Here is a 13,832-nt window from a genome sequence, read left to right on the forward strand (position 1 = left end):
AGAAATGTTAAGTAATTGCAATGTTTTATGAGCTTTCACTGTAGCAGGGAGGAGTCGTGTACTTAGTGCTTACATGAATCCTACAGCACACACATCATTCCTTTGTTTTTGGAAGTACTCAATGTAACGTTAAGGAGACAACACAGGAACACAGTACAAAATGTGAAATATTCAAAAGAAATAAAATACAGCCAAGAATAAGTTTCTCTTTCCCCTGCTAAACAGTTCCTGACTCAAGGGTCACCGCTGCACCAGCTTCCAGTCGGTCCTTCCAGAGCTCTCTCCCACTGAAGAGCACGCAAGTATGTACTTTTTAAAGCAGCTGTATTGGTGCTTCTAAATGCTGTTCTGAGAGAACGCCGGGTCCACAACCAGAGCGTCTGCTCAAATGGCTTAATCCGCCGCACTGTCCCAATCTGCCAGTGACTGACGTCAGAAGATTGCCGGTCCCTCTGGGCCTCACCTTCTCACCTGGACAGAGCGGTGCTGCCTGCCTTTCCACCACTAAAAACCCCACGTGGCACTTCCTCTGGCGGGGGCCGGACCTGTCAGGGGCCGTTCAGGAGACAGAGCACGCCAAGCAGCTCGACAGAAGGCAGGTGACGTGGGAAACCAGGCACAGAGGCATCAGAGGACGTGGGGGAAGGTGAAGGGTCAGAGGGAAGTCTGCAGGGAGGCCGGCTGAGATCAGACTTGGTGAGGGAGAGCCCAGCACATCCCCGAGACTGCACCGGTGGAAGACAAGTCTGTTCTCGCTCCTGGTCCGCGTGGTGTCCTACCAGTGCATGAAGGCAAGGGAAAGAACAAGCGCACACAGGCCGAAAAGAAAGGAAGAAAAGTCTTTGTTCACAGAATCAATGGAGAAGTCTACAAGACAAGCTGGGGGAACAGGCATGTTAGCGAGATCTGAGAAGACTCAGTTGATGCATAAAACCAGTTGTGTTTGTGCACATAGGCAATGACAATGCAAACTGAAACTTAAAAACCCAACAGTATCTTTCACAAAATGATGCTGTTAGGAATGGTAATTTTGGTGTACTATCTAAAAGAAGTCTTTGTCTACTCCATCCATAAGGAAATATATAAGGATCTATCTGTAAGTGTGTGTGTGCTCGAGATGTGCACACTGAACACACATCGCAAACACTGATGGAAGAAATCAAAGGCCTGGGTACCTGGAAGATAAGCCGTGCTGAAGGATCTGAAGACCAACATTTTGCTCAGATGTTAATTCTCCCCAAATTAACCTACAGATCAAAGTAATCAGAGTCATTTTGGAAATTAAGAAGCTGATTAAACATCAGAGAAATGCAAATCAAAACCACAAAGAGATACACCTCACACCTGTCAGAACGGCCATCATTGATGAATCAACAGACGAGTGTTAATAAGGATGTGGGGAAAAGAGAACCCTCTTGCTCCGTTGGTGGGAATGCAGACGGGTGCCACCACGGTGGAAAACAGTGTGGAGGCTCCTAAAAAAATTAAAAAGGATTTGCCTTATGACCCAGCAATCCCACTTCTGGGAATATAGATGAAGAAATCTGAAACACTAATTTAAATAAATTTATGCACCCCATGTTCATTGCAGCATTATTTACAACAGCCGAGATATGGAAGCAGCCCAAGTACCCATCAGCAGATGAGTGGATGAAAGAGGAGTATCCTGTGGTACACTTAAACATGAGAATACTGCTCAGCTGTAAAAAAAGAAGGGAATTTTACCTTTGTTACAGCATCAATGGACTTAGAGGGTATTATGCTAAGTGAAATAAGCCAGTCAGAGAAAAACAAGTACCATATGATTTCACTTATAGGTGGGATCTAGTGAACAAATTAAACAAAGCAACACAACAGAAACAGACTCATGGAGAACAGACAGACTGCCGTCAGAGAGGGGAGACTGACAGCTGGAGGGGGGCGGCCCAGGAGGAAAGGGTGAAGGGATTAAGCAGTACCGACTGGCTGCAGCCACAGACATGGGGATGCGGCGTGGGGAATGCAGTCGGTAATGTCCGGGCGTGGGCCAGGTGGGTGCTGGAGGCAGTGGTGGTGGGTGGGGGGACCACTCCCTAGAGTGCACGGCTTTTCCGCCACTTTGCTCTACATCTTAAGCTGGTGCGGAATGGTACTGAGTGTAAACTATGGTTGAAAAATTAAAACAAGCCAATTAAAAATGTAAATGACAGCGCGATGGCCCTAGAACAGCAAAACGAGTCTGGAAAGGAACGAGGCTGGCGAAACGCTCACTGGGTGCCCGCATGGGGGCGCCCGTGCGGCTGTGCCGGGACAGCCCGACAGCGGCGAGCGTGGGCTCCACTGGGGCCAGGCCAACAGCAGACACCGCAGGCCGCGAGGGGCTGGGGACACCGCGCTCGTTTCCGTGACAGAAATTTATACTCTAGAACTTGGCTTCTCATTCTGGCAACAACGTAATTACTAGTCATAACTTCAAATTATTCCTGGAGATTCAGACAGCCACTTATTTTTACAGCTGTAAAAACGACGGTGAAGACATCTTAGTCCAATTGCACACTGACACACCATAATTTTAAAGCCACCAAGAACGCCTAAGCCATGATTTTGCTGGTTATCTTCAAAAATAGAAGGCACCTTAAACAGAATGATTAATAAACAACTTATCTGATTATTTTGAGAACTAACCCCAGAACGAACTTGATCAGTTTATTTGATTCAAACGTACAAAAAATATTTTTAAATTTCTTTTTCCTTAGGATTACCACTCAGAAAAGTTCTCCTGTGCCCCCGTCCCCAGACAGGCACGGGCCCTGAGCTGGCGTGCCTCAGGCCGGCCTGCAGTGTGGGAGTTCTGGACTTCACGCAGGGAAGATTTCACAACACGAGTCCAGGTGACTTTGAGAATACGTTTGTTAATGCCAGGGGCAGCGAGACACAGGAAGGACTTCGGGTGCAAGAAGTAACAGGAGAGGGCCCAGGCGGTGCTCTGCTTTGGCTCCCTAGAAACGTTACAGGAAAGGAGTGAGCCAAGGTGAGGCTGCTGCTAGTCCACTGGTCAGAGGAGAAGGGGGCCCTGGAGACAGGATCGGGGGTGGACCCAGTGGAGCTGCCACTGCCCGCTGCTCCCCTGGCCGTAAGTCCCCTTGCAACCCTTAGGGTTTAGGAGGAAATAAAAGGTTCACGCCTGGGAAGGGGCATGAGCATGCCCAACAGCAGCGGTCCCCAACCTTTTTGGCACCAGTTTCACAGACGACAATTTTTCCACAGGCGGACTGGGGGGCAGTGCAGGGTTGCGGACAGGAACAGGGGTCTCTCGTCCAAAGCTCACCTCCTGCGGGGCAGGGGGTGTTGGGGGGCAGGGACAGGTGGCAGGGCTCAGGCGAGCTTCATTGGCAGTCCTGTTCCAGCAAGCCAGCAACCCAGCCCCCGGGTCTGCGGCTCGGGGGCTGGGGCCCCCTCCTCCGGAGTGAGCCTGCACTGCATCTTTGTTCTGAGGGCTTTTTACCTTTCCTTCCATGGGCGAGAAGCTTATGGGGAAGGTTTTGGCAGAATATTCATTAGCTTTCTAGGTGCATTTTTTAATATGATGTGTCGAAGTGAGCACATAGAGGGGGTTGGGAATGTTCTCTGGTCCGTTACACTGCCTTACTTTCATTTTGAATCTATCTGGCTTTTAATGGGGTTTTCATCATTTGTTCCCCTGACTTCATCTGTCCTTGAATTCAGCTGGCACAAGTGACTTAACTGGGTCTCTGTCCTCTATCTCCCAAACCAGGGAGAGTTAAGCCGTGCATTCTCGGGTTAGGGAGGAGAGGTATGAACCATTCCCTCTCAAGTGGCCTTGGTTAGAGGAGATAATTTGTTGCAATTCACTGGCTGGTTTTAAGTCACTCAAATTGTTTGGCCTTGTTTTATTTTCTTGTCTCAGTTTCCCCATTCCACTGGCCCAGGAATTTTTCTAGCTCCTGACTGTCCTGCCTTACAAGGATTAGTCAAGTTCCTCTTCATTTGAGCATAATCTGGGCCAGTCACTCAAACCGATACTCTATCTCCCCATGCTCACTTTCACCTGTCATACTGCTGCGGCCAATGCAGCCACAATGTCACTGGGTAAAATGTCAGCTTCTAACCAGCTTAAGGTTCTACCCGTTTGCTCTTCCCTCTCCCGCTTCCTTCCTTCCACCCTTGAGCAAATCTCGGCACACCCAGTAGGTGTTGGACAGAGGGAAACCTGGGTCTTCCCTCCCTCGGGGAGCTCCAGACCATAGGAAGTACAGTCCAATGAACGCTCCAGCAGGTGAAGCCATGGGGGAACACACAGAGCAAGGGGGCAGCTCGCTCTGGTGCCGCCTCTGGCTAACCAGGGGCTCCCGTGGGCCGCAGTAGCCAGGTGGGTGTGGGGATGGGGAAAAGGACCAGAGGCAGGGCACCAGGCAGAGGAGGCAGCGTGAGCCAAGGCCAGGAGGTGGGGGACATCAGGAGAGGGACTGGGAGGGATTGGGCAGGGCTGAGCCTACGTCTGGGGGTAAGGAGGACAGGAAGGAGGAGTCCCTTGGCAGAACAATCATGAAGGGCTTGTGTGTCATGCTCAGAGTCTGGAAGTCACCCCAAGAGCAAAGGGAGCCCAGAAGGACCAGAGCAAAGGAGTCCCAGGGTCAGATCTGAATTTCAGACCCATCGTGCCAACAGAGACACACGGGTACGGCTGCCATTATGCGTGTTGTCAACCTGCAAACCCTTCTTCGTGGGTTCCTTCAGAGTTAGGGATTCCATCGGGAAGCTCCTACACAACTCCATATTAAAACGGAGTCCGATGTGAACTGTCTCAGTGCCTGTGTGATCCATGCTACGTACGTCCCGAACTTCAATCACAGCAGTTCCCAAGAATGTTACCAGCTGGAAACGCCCAGCCCCAAACTCACGAATCAGCACCTGCATGTTAACAACCGTGAAACTCCGGTCCACACCGCCAGAAACACCACCGGGAGCACGCACTAGCCATTCCTTCATAAACTCCACTCGGTGCTCCCTCAGCACCAAAGCTGCCTTTAGACTTTTTGAACTTGATTTTGAATTTCTTGTCCTCTGTCAAGTGGAAGCCCACCACCCAGGCATCTTCACCGGCCTGGGAAAGCAGTAAACCTGGTGCGCTCAGGGTGGCTCCCGCCAGAGGAGGCACCAGCTGAAAGGAGCTTTTGGTGGAAGAGGGTGAGTACTCCTTTTCCACCGACAGCCTCTGCAGGGTCGGCCCCACGGGCCTTCAGCCCACCCCTGCCGCCTGCTGTCCCGTGCCGGCACAGAACTGCCCGTTCCAGGGGGAAGTGAGTCTGCTGCGAGGCTCCAACACTGAGATGCGGACACCCAGGAAGGAAGCATTCCACGTGTACAGGGTTGCATTCCAACAGAGGGGAGGCGCGTGTTTCAGGGGCTAGGACAGGTGTGCATGGGGGTGGGGAATCCTGGATGACTCCTGGGTTATGGTTTGCACCAAGTGGATTTTGGGTGGAGAGACACAGATGGAGCTGAGGAATGGCAGACGGTGGGTGGGGGGAGAGGAATGGTGGGCCAAGGGACAGGACAGGGACTTGAGGATGGTGGATGGCACACGATGGGTGGAGGAGAAGGAGGGCAGGTGACGATTAGTGGGCGGGACATGATGGGCTGAAGGTGGAGGGTGGTGGAGGAGGGTGGCAGAGGAGGGCAGATGGGGTTGTGGGTAGTGGACGGTGATGGTGGGCAGCGGCAGTGGTGACGATGAATGATGAATCATAGGTGGCAGTAGCTGGTAGGGGATGGACGGAGGGTGGCAGACAATGAAGGACAGATGAATATTACATGACGGGTAAAGGGTGGTGGGTGGGTAGCAGTGGGTGGTGGGTGATGAGCGGAGGGTGGCAGCTGTTCATGAGTGGAGGACAGGGAAAGGATTAGGGGAAGGTGATAAATGGAAATGGTAGGCAGGTGATGAGTGGAGGGGGGCAGAGGACAGACAATGAGTGATGAACAGGGGGTGGTAGGTGGTGGCAATAAATTGCAGCTCGTGGGAGGGATGGCAGCGGTGGGTCATGGAGGATGGCATCTTGCTCTGATACAAATAACTCATTCTGCTGCCACCGCCACCTCCCACTCACCCGCCACCATCTCCATCCACCTGGTGGTGTAAACCCATAGCCAGGAGTCATCCTGGACTTCCCCACCCCCACCCCCATCAGGCTCCACATTCAACCAACAACTGCCTCTGCATACAGGCAACGAAGCATAACCTAAAATAAGGTCAAGAGTTCAGTAGCACAGACCTGAGAACCCAGCTGCTGAGGTCTGAACTCCAGCTCTACCACCTAAAAGCCGAGTTGACTTGTCTGTACCAGTTTTCTCATCTGAAAAATGCACACCCTTCACAGAGTTATGAAGATCAAATGAGTCAGTATTTGTAAAGGGCCTAGAACAATACCTGCACATAGTAAATGCTATGTATTTGTTATATAGAGAAATACAACGTATGTGCACCCAACACTTCAATTTACACCTCTCCTCCTTTCCTACAGCATGAATTCCTGCTAGATAGTTCCAGAACAAAAAGGCAGCACTTTCCGCCCTGCCCGAGCGAGAGTAGGGAAGATGGGAGAAATGACGGAGCAGAAGTGCGGCTCACTGAAGCCGGAGGGTGGGTCTAGCTTCCTAGGACCGAACTCGAATCTGCACCCCTACAAAACGTGTTCAGTGTAAGAGTTCACTGAAGCCTCAACACATGAATGCTTAATAAATCTTTCATTAAGTTTCATTATTTTCCAGTGAAGCCACCCTAGCCACAATAAAACAAGAATCAACACGTCCTCCTCCTGTACAAAGGCTCCTCGCTGCCCCGCCGGTTTGGTTTTGTTTTCTTTTCATAAACCCCAGGCTTGTACTGCCTTGGAAGCGTTATTCATCCACCTTTGATAAGAGGCATCTCGAAGGCTCACAGAGATGACTCAGGGGTAGGAAATAAGCCACACACGTGGACTAAAGGAGAAATTCACATGTGAACCAAGATCCTAAAAAGGGAAACACACGGTAAAGGAGAGAAGGAAATGATGAAGCATGAGATCAGAAAGGGAGGAAGGGGAGGGGAGATGGGAAGGTGTGCAGGCAGGGAGGGGAGGGGAGGGGAGTTCTAAGGTACCTCCCCGATCTGCCCACCAGGGAACGAGTGGGGAGCAGAGTGAGGGCCTGGAGAAAATGACAAGAACTCTCCTCCTTGTCACTTTCCTGATGTAGATGGAGTGGATCCGGTGATTCTGGTAGACAGGGTGGCTACTGCTCTCCCTGCCTCCAGTCAGGCTGAATCACTTGGTTTAGGCACGCCTTCACACTCACACGTCACGTGGTTGGGACCCAACGTCCCAGAGAAAGCATACATCTAAACGCTTGGTTCAGACAGGAAAGGTTCAGACTGGAATTCTCTGAGGGCACCTATCACACTGGGCAGGATGAAAATGAGATTCAGAGTGACAGCGAGTTCTGGGGACAATGGGCAGGACCCGCTGAAGAGTCTTTAGGGACGGAGATGACTTCTCGGGATGACTAACGCAGATGCAGACACACCTTTCTCCTCCCGTGTCTCTTCTAACACTGGTCCTCACTTCTCTACAAACACGATGGGAAGTTTTTGACTTGCTGGCTCACCAGCTGTGCATCTTCGGGCCAGTGTCTTATTCTCTCTGAGCCTCAGTTCCTTCCTGATACAGCAAGGGAGGTGATATCTACTTCCCAGGGCTAATGCAAAAGATAAACGGCATGATTTTGTGCTCATTAAAACACCGAGCACAGTGCTTGGCACATGTAAGCATTAGTACACGTTAGTTTTCTTCTAACTGTAAATGCCATCCTGAGGAACTTAATAAAGCCATGGAACACTGGTTTCAGCGCCCAGAAAATCTGGATCCGCCAGCCTGGGTGGAGGCCCAGGTACCTGGATTTTAACCCACTCCCCGGTAGCAAAGGAGGAGCATGCTGCTTGAGGGGTGACGGCATGCGGGCTGTCCCTGCAGGACTAGTCAGGTTTAGAAAACTGAGGCACTGAAAAGGCTTCCAGTGTTAAGAGGGTGTGACCGGTAGACATGCAAGTGGAGGCCTGCACAGGCGCACAAGTTAGGTTCTTTCTACGCACGTGTGTGAATGCACACGTGAGGGTGTTTACGTTGACGCAGCTAGAAAGGCCATTGTGGGCGTTGAGAAGTTCAGCCCAGAGAACAATTGGGTCAGATCATGAAAGATCTTAAATGCATCCCATGAAGTACGGACTTCCTTCTCCACACCAAACCAGGCAGTGTGGACTCAAACTTGGAAATTTTCTTGAAAATAAATCAGGCTGTAAAATGGAAGCATGTAACTCTAGAAAATAGTTTCTTTAGATGGGAATCTATCTATAAAACACATTGAATTTCTGAAATGGAATAAATACAATGCGTGGAGGTATTTTCAAAAATCTTCCATTCTGCTCTGGCCAATGGGGCTCAGTTGGTTGAGTGTCATCCCTCAAAGCAGAAGGTCTCAGGTTGGATTCCCGGTCCGGGCACGTGCCTGGGTTGTGGGTTCGGTTCTCTGGATGGGGTACATACAAGGAGCAACCGATCGATGTTTCTCTCTCACATCAATGTTTCTCTCCCTCTCTTTCTCTCTCCCTTCCCCTCTCTCTAAAAATAAATATTTCTTTTAAAAACTAAAAAAAAAACCTGTCCATTCTTTCAACAAATGTTTAGTGACTGCCTACTAAGCCAAAGCCAGATGTTGGGTACAGACACTATGAGTCAGTTCTGGGCCCTAATCATGTTTTGAGCTTTTTGTAAGTGTGGTGGGGAGCCAGTGGTCGGCTTCACACAGGGAGATGCTTATGGCTCACACACAGAAAAGGCAGCTCTGATAGGTGTGGAGTGAAGGGAAGGGTATGAGGGCCAGGCACTGAGACCGTGCAGGCTACAGTCCAAGCAAGCGAAGGCTCAGGATACGGTGACGTGGCTGCACCCTGCAGGAACTGACCTCCAAGTCTTGGCAGGTCAGCTAGGAGAGTGGGGAAGCAGCAGATAAGGGGTTTATCCAGCAAAGGGGAACCTTTGGTGGCCACCGTGAGTTCAGCATGATGCATCTGAGATGTCTCGAGACAACAACAGGGGTCCTGCAGGGTAGCTGGACCTACAGGCTGAGAGCTAAGGAGGCAGCGGAGAAACCGCCAGAGGCCCGGGAGTAAGAGTTTGGGTAAGGCCAGGAGGCTGAGAAGGAGCTGCAAGGGAGGTGGCCAACTGTCCCGAGTGCTGCTGGGAGTCCGCTGCGGCCTGGATGAAAATATCCCTACTGGCTCTGTAGGTGACCTGCCCCTGTGGTCTGGGCAGAGTAGGAGCTGGTCGGAACGCCCTAAGCACGATCAACAAGAAAGGCCTGCGTGACTCAAGTGCACTTCAAATTCAAAGTGCTCTACCCCAGAGCCTCCCCCCGCAGGAGAGGCCAAGCCACAGCACGGACGTTACATGGTGCTTGGATTCCAGCACCTACGACTGTGCCCATGTTTAGCTTCTCAATTCTATTTCTGGGGCCACAGTAAACATGAAGAAGGACACAGGTGCTCTCCTGAACTCGGGAAGCTTCTTTGCTATTCCACACCTGTCCTCCTCATTCAGACTGGGCCTCCTTCTCTCCGAGAGTCCCCCACTGAAATGCTAGTGCCTCTGAGAGCACCCCAATGCCTCTGAAAACACTCCAATACCTCTGAGAACACCAAAACCTCTGAGAGCACCCAGTATCTCTGAGACAGCCCCAATACCATCCCACTCCCTACGGAGGGGTGCTGGGAGTCAGGAACAGGAGCAGCCTGGGGATGGTGGGAGGGTTTCCCTCTGCACAGTGGCCCCTTGGCAGAGCCCTCGGGGGTCATTTGAGGACAGGTTTGATGATTGCTGTACCTGCACCTTCACAGACAGCTCCAAAGCCTTTGCTGGCGTGTTCCGGTCTCTCCCACAGGACGTCATGCCGTGAAGCCCCTCCACGCGCTGGCCAGGGCAGGACTTGGGTGGTCTTCCCCAAGCGGGCAACCCCCCGCCCCCAGCACAGCCGGAAGGGCCAGGCTAGAAACGCTGCCCAGCTCTGTCGTCTCCGAACAGGGTGCCGGGAAGAGCTGCTCCAGGTACAGCAGAATGACACGCCGAGCAGAGAAGGTGGAGATGAAGAAGGGAACATCCATTCTGGTACCTACCTATGATTGAATCCCTCCGGAAAACGTCTCTATCGAAAATGTAAAACGACAGGTGACGAAAGCTCCGAGGAATCTCACAGTAGAAGTCCTCTCCGTAGAAGGGGCTGGACAAACAAACAGAAGGGCGCGTTAGAGTCCGGGAGGCAGGGCCGCGGCGCCGGCGTCGGTGGGCTCGCGCGGGGCGGGGCCTGCAGACTGCACACCTGCCGGGCACCCGCAGCAACCGCGTTTGTAAAAGCACCACATGCACACCTTTCTGCGTTCTGCTTGTAAGGCATGAAATCACGCTTCCTTAATTGGGATAGAAATGAACTCAAAAGTAAGCAGGCTGCAAAAATTATCACAGATGCGGCCCCAGCTCCAAAGGCAAGTCACATTAAATCAGCGATTTTCAACCTTCCTCATCCACTGGCACACGGAGACGAATTACCAAAATTCTGCAGCACACCAGAGAATGTACTTTAGTTTTTGCTGATCTGACCAAAAAATAGGTGTAATTTTGATTCACTCACACCAGACAGCTATTGTTGTGTGGCAGTTGTCATTTTTTCACTGACAATCTACGGGAAAAGAGGTCAGTGCCCCTGACTAAAGAGTCAGGTGCGGCACGCCGGTGGGAAATCGCTGCGTCCAATGAGTGAATGGCTGTGCCGGTTTCGTATCAGGTCAGAGCAGCCAGAGGGCCCGACACAGGTGGTGCCGTGAACACAACTATGTCTGTCATGTGTCCGGGGTTAACACACATGCTCCAGCACTGCCAACCACTTTGAGGGTCTGGGTAGCGGGGCAGGCCTCACTCAGCATCCCAGTTTGAGAGAGTGCAGAGCGTCCCCCTTTGTCCAGAAATCAGGGTGAAACTCCAACTGGGTGACCATCTGCACCCCTCCCCGGGAGAGGAGCTTCACCCACCTCTAACCAAGGGGCCAGGAGCCCCGGATCACCCCAGCCAGGCGCAGGCTGAGGTTAGCAGATGCCAGGTCCTGGAAGCCATGGTGAAGGTACACAGAACACGGCACCCCCAGACCTGCACCCACAGGTAGGAAATGGAGCGGTCCCTTCGGCACACACACCTGCAGCTACCTTGGGATCTGGCACAATCCCACTGCCGTGCACATGCACGGCTGAGGCCCAACAGAGGACCATAGCAGGCCAAGCAAAAACTAAAACAGTCTGTTACACTTTGTTAGGAGAAAGAGGGGTATAGGCTCCTGCCCGAGTATGAAAAGAAATAGAAAAAAGAGTTGATACCATGAGTGTCTCCTAGTGAGAGCTTATTGTGAGTGACACAGGCATGACACTAGGAAAGAAATGGAGGGAGGGCGAGATCAGCTCCCAACTAAGAGAGATCCAAAGCCAGATTCTATCAGCTCTGAGATGCCCCCTGCCCCCACCCCAACTGTAGGATCTCTGAAATCAGAAAGTACCCTGCAGTCACCGTCAGAGAGGATTGTTTCAGAGATTGATTAGACTGCTTTTTCTTAGTGCACATAAAGCCACAGTGCAACATCACAGATTCCATAAAACAGTGTTTTGGATGGAACCACTGGCTGTCGCTTGAAGGTCACTAGCACAAAGAACTGGAGCTTTGCGAGCTACAGGGTCATTGTGGGGACAAAGGAGTGGGGCAAAGAAGCCATCACAGGAGGCAGGCATGACAGGAAAGTGGCACCCGTTCAGAAAGAAAGGAGCACAGCATGGAGGAGAGGACAGCAGCAGGCAAGGAGGGAATCGAGCAAGTCTGGGGTCCAGAATGGGCCCACAGTGGGCACTGCCCATGCCCAGACCCACAGAGGGCTGAGCCAGGGAGAGGGGGTCGGCGAGGAGGAGAGGGCTGAGACAGGCAGGGAGCCAACAGGTCTGACACCCAGAAACCAAACCACGTGCTGACCCTGCCAGCAGGAAAGGCACAGGACCCGCCATGGCCAGCACATACTTGAGAAAGAAGAGCAAAGGTGGAGGACTCCGAGTTCCAGGTTTCAAACTTTACTGCAATGTAACAGTAATCAAAACAGCGTGGTCCTATCCCAGGGACAGACAGAGAAACCCCTACCTCACACCAGACACAAAGTTTACCAAAATGATCACATACCTAGATATAAGAGCTAAAACTACAACACCTAAAATTACAACTATACAGAAATTAATCTTCACAAATCATACATCGGATACAGAAACTTTGCACCCAGAATACATTCAAAAACTTTTACAGCACAATAAGAAGACAAGTAATTCTGTTGAAAAACAAGCAAAAAGTTTGAACAGATATCACCAAAGAAAAATGACCCTCTAGCATATAAAAAAAATGTTCAATGTCATTAGCCATCAGGGAAATGCAAATTAATTGACAACAAACCACTTCATGTGCACTAGGACGGTGGTAATGAAAAAAGATGACAAATAACGAGTGTCGAGTAAGGCGTGGAGAAAGTGGAACCCTCGTACACTGCTGGAGGAAATGCAAAACAGCGCAGTCACTTCGGGATCCAGATGCAAGACAGAAAACCATCTGGCAGGGTCCTGAAAAGTTAAACACGGAGAGACAACAGGACGCAGCCATCCCCCTCCAAGGTGCACACCCAAGAGAAGTGAGAACGTGTCCACACGAGAACTTCCACGTGAACGTCCACAGCAGCAGTATTCACGGTAGCCAACAGGTGGAGACGACCCAGATGCCCATCCAGTGACACGTGGAAAAACAAAATCTGGTAAATTCATACAAAGAATTCCCATTTGGTGACACGAAAGAATGAAGTACTGATAATGCTGCAACAGTGCATCTCAGAAACATGTTAAGTGCAAGAATCCAGATGCAAAAAACAAACACTTTCTTCATTTTTATTTAAAATAAAAAATATGTATTTTAAATTTTTATTTATGTATTTATTTTTAGAGAGAGGGGAAAGGAAGGAGAAAGAGGGGAAGAGAAACATCATGTGTGGTTGCCTCTCACATGGCTCCCACTAGGGACCTGGCCTGCAACCCAGGCATGTGCCCTGACCAGGAATCGAACCAGTGACCCTTTGGTTCGCAGCCCACGCTCAATCCACTGAGCTACACCAGCCAGGGCCCAACATGTTATGATACTGTGTGTATATGAAATGTCCAGAAAAGGCAGATATGCGTGCGTACGAAGCAGGTCAGTGAATGCAAAAGGCCAGGGGTGGCAGGGCGGAACTGCGCAAGGCCCTTCTTGAGTGTCCTGGAACAGGTTACGCTGACAATGACACAGCTCTGTAAATTCACAAAAATCACTCAATGTCTTGCTTTTTCAAAACCCCTACAGCCTGAAGAGGGCTCTTCACAGCCCTTTCCCCAGCTTCTCGCCTCCTGACAGGTCACCCTCAGGAAGGGTGGCCAAATGCGCTCTGCACTCTGTTCTGGGCCCTGGACCCCGCCTTCAAGGAGCTGGTGCTCCAGGGGGTGGCCAGCACCACCGGGGCACCCTGACATCCCAGGTCCTGTTCCGAGCTCCAACAGGTAGCAAATACAGTTGGTCCTTGAACAACGCAGGTTTTACAATTCATGTGCAAGTGCAGCCGCACAGTTCAAACCCACTTTGTTCCAGGGTCAGCTGCCTTCAGCCGTCACAACACCCTCACAGGGTGGGGAAACCAGGCAGTCCAGCTTG

The 13,832-nt window shown here is 51.2% G+C and overlaps 1 protein-coding gene across 1 annotated transcript in view; it reads right to left on the reverse strand.

Annotated features, from left to right (window-relative positions):
• Positions 1–13,832, reverse strand: part of RASA3 (RAS p21 protein activator 3) — a 117,200-nt gene that overhangs the window by 46,895 nt on the left and 56,473 nt on the right. Inside the window, exon 3 of the mRNA XM_028526700.2 lies at positions 10,205–10,308. Within this exon, the coding sequence (XP_028382501.1) occupies positions 10,205–10,308 (104 nt within the window). The remainder of the gene's footprint in view (positions 1–10,204; positions 10,309–13,832) is intronic.

The sequence above is a fragment of the Phyllostomus discolor genome, chromosome 11, assembly GCF_004126475.2.
Source record: "Phyllostomus discolor isolate MPI-MPIP mPhyDis1 chromosome 11, mPhyDis1.pri.v3, whole genome shotgun sequence".
Classification (NCBI taxonomy): Eukaryota; Metazoa; Chordata; class Mammalia; order Chiroptera; family Phyllostomidae; genus Phyllostomus; species Phyllostomus discolor.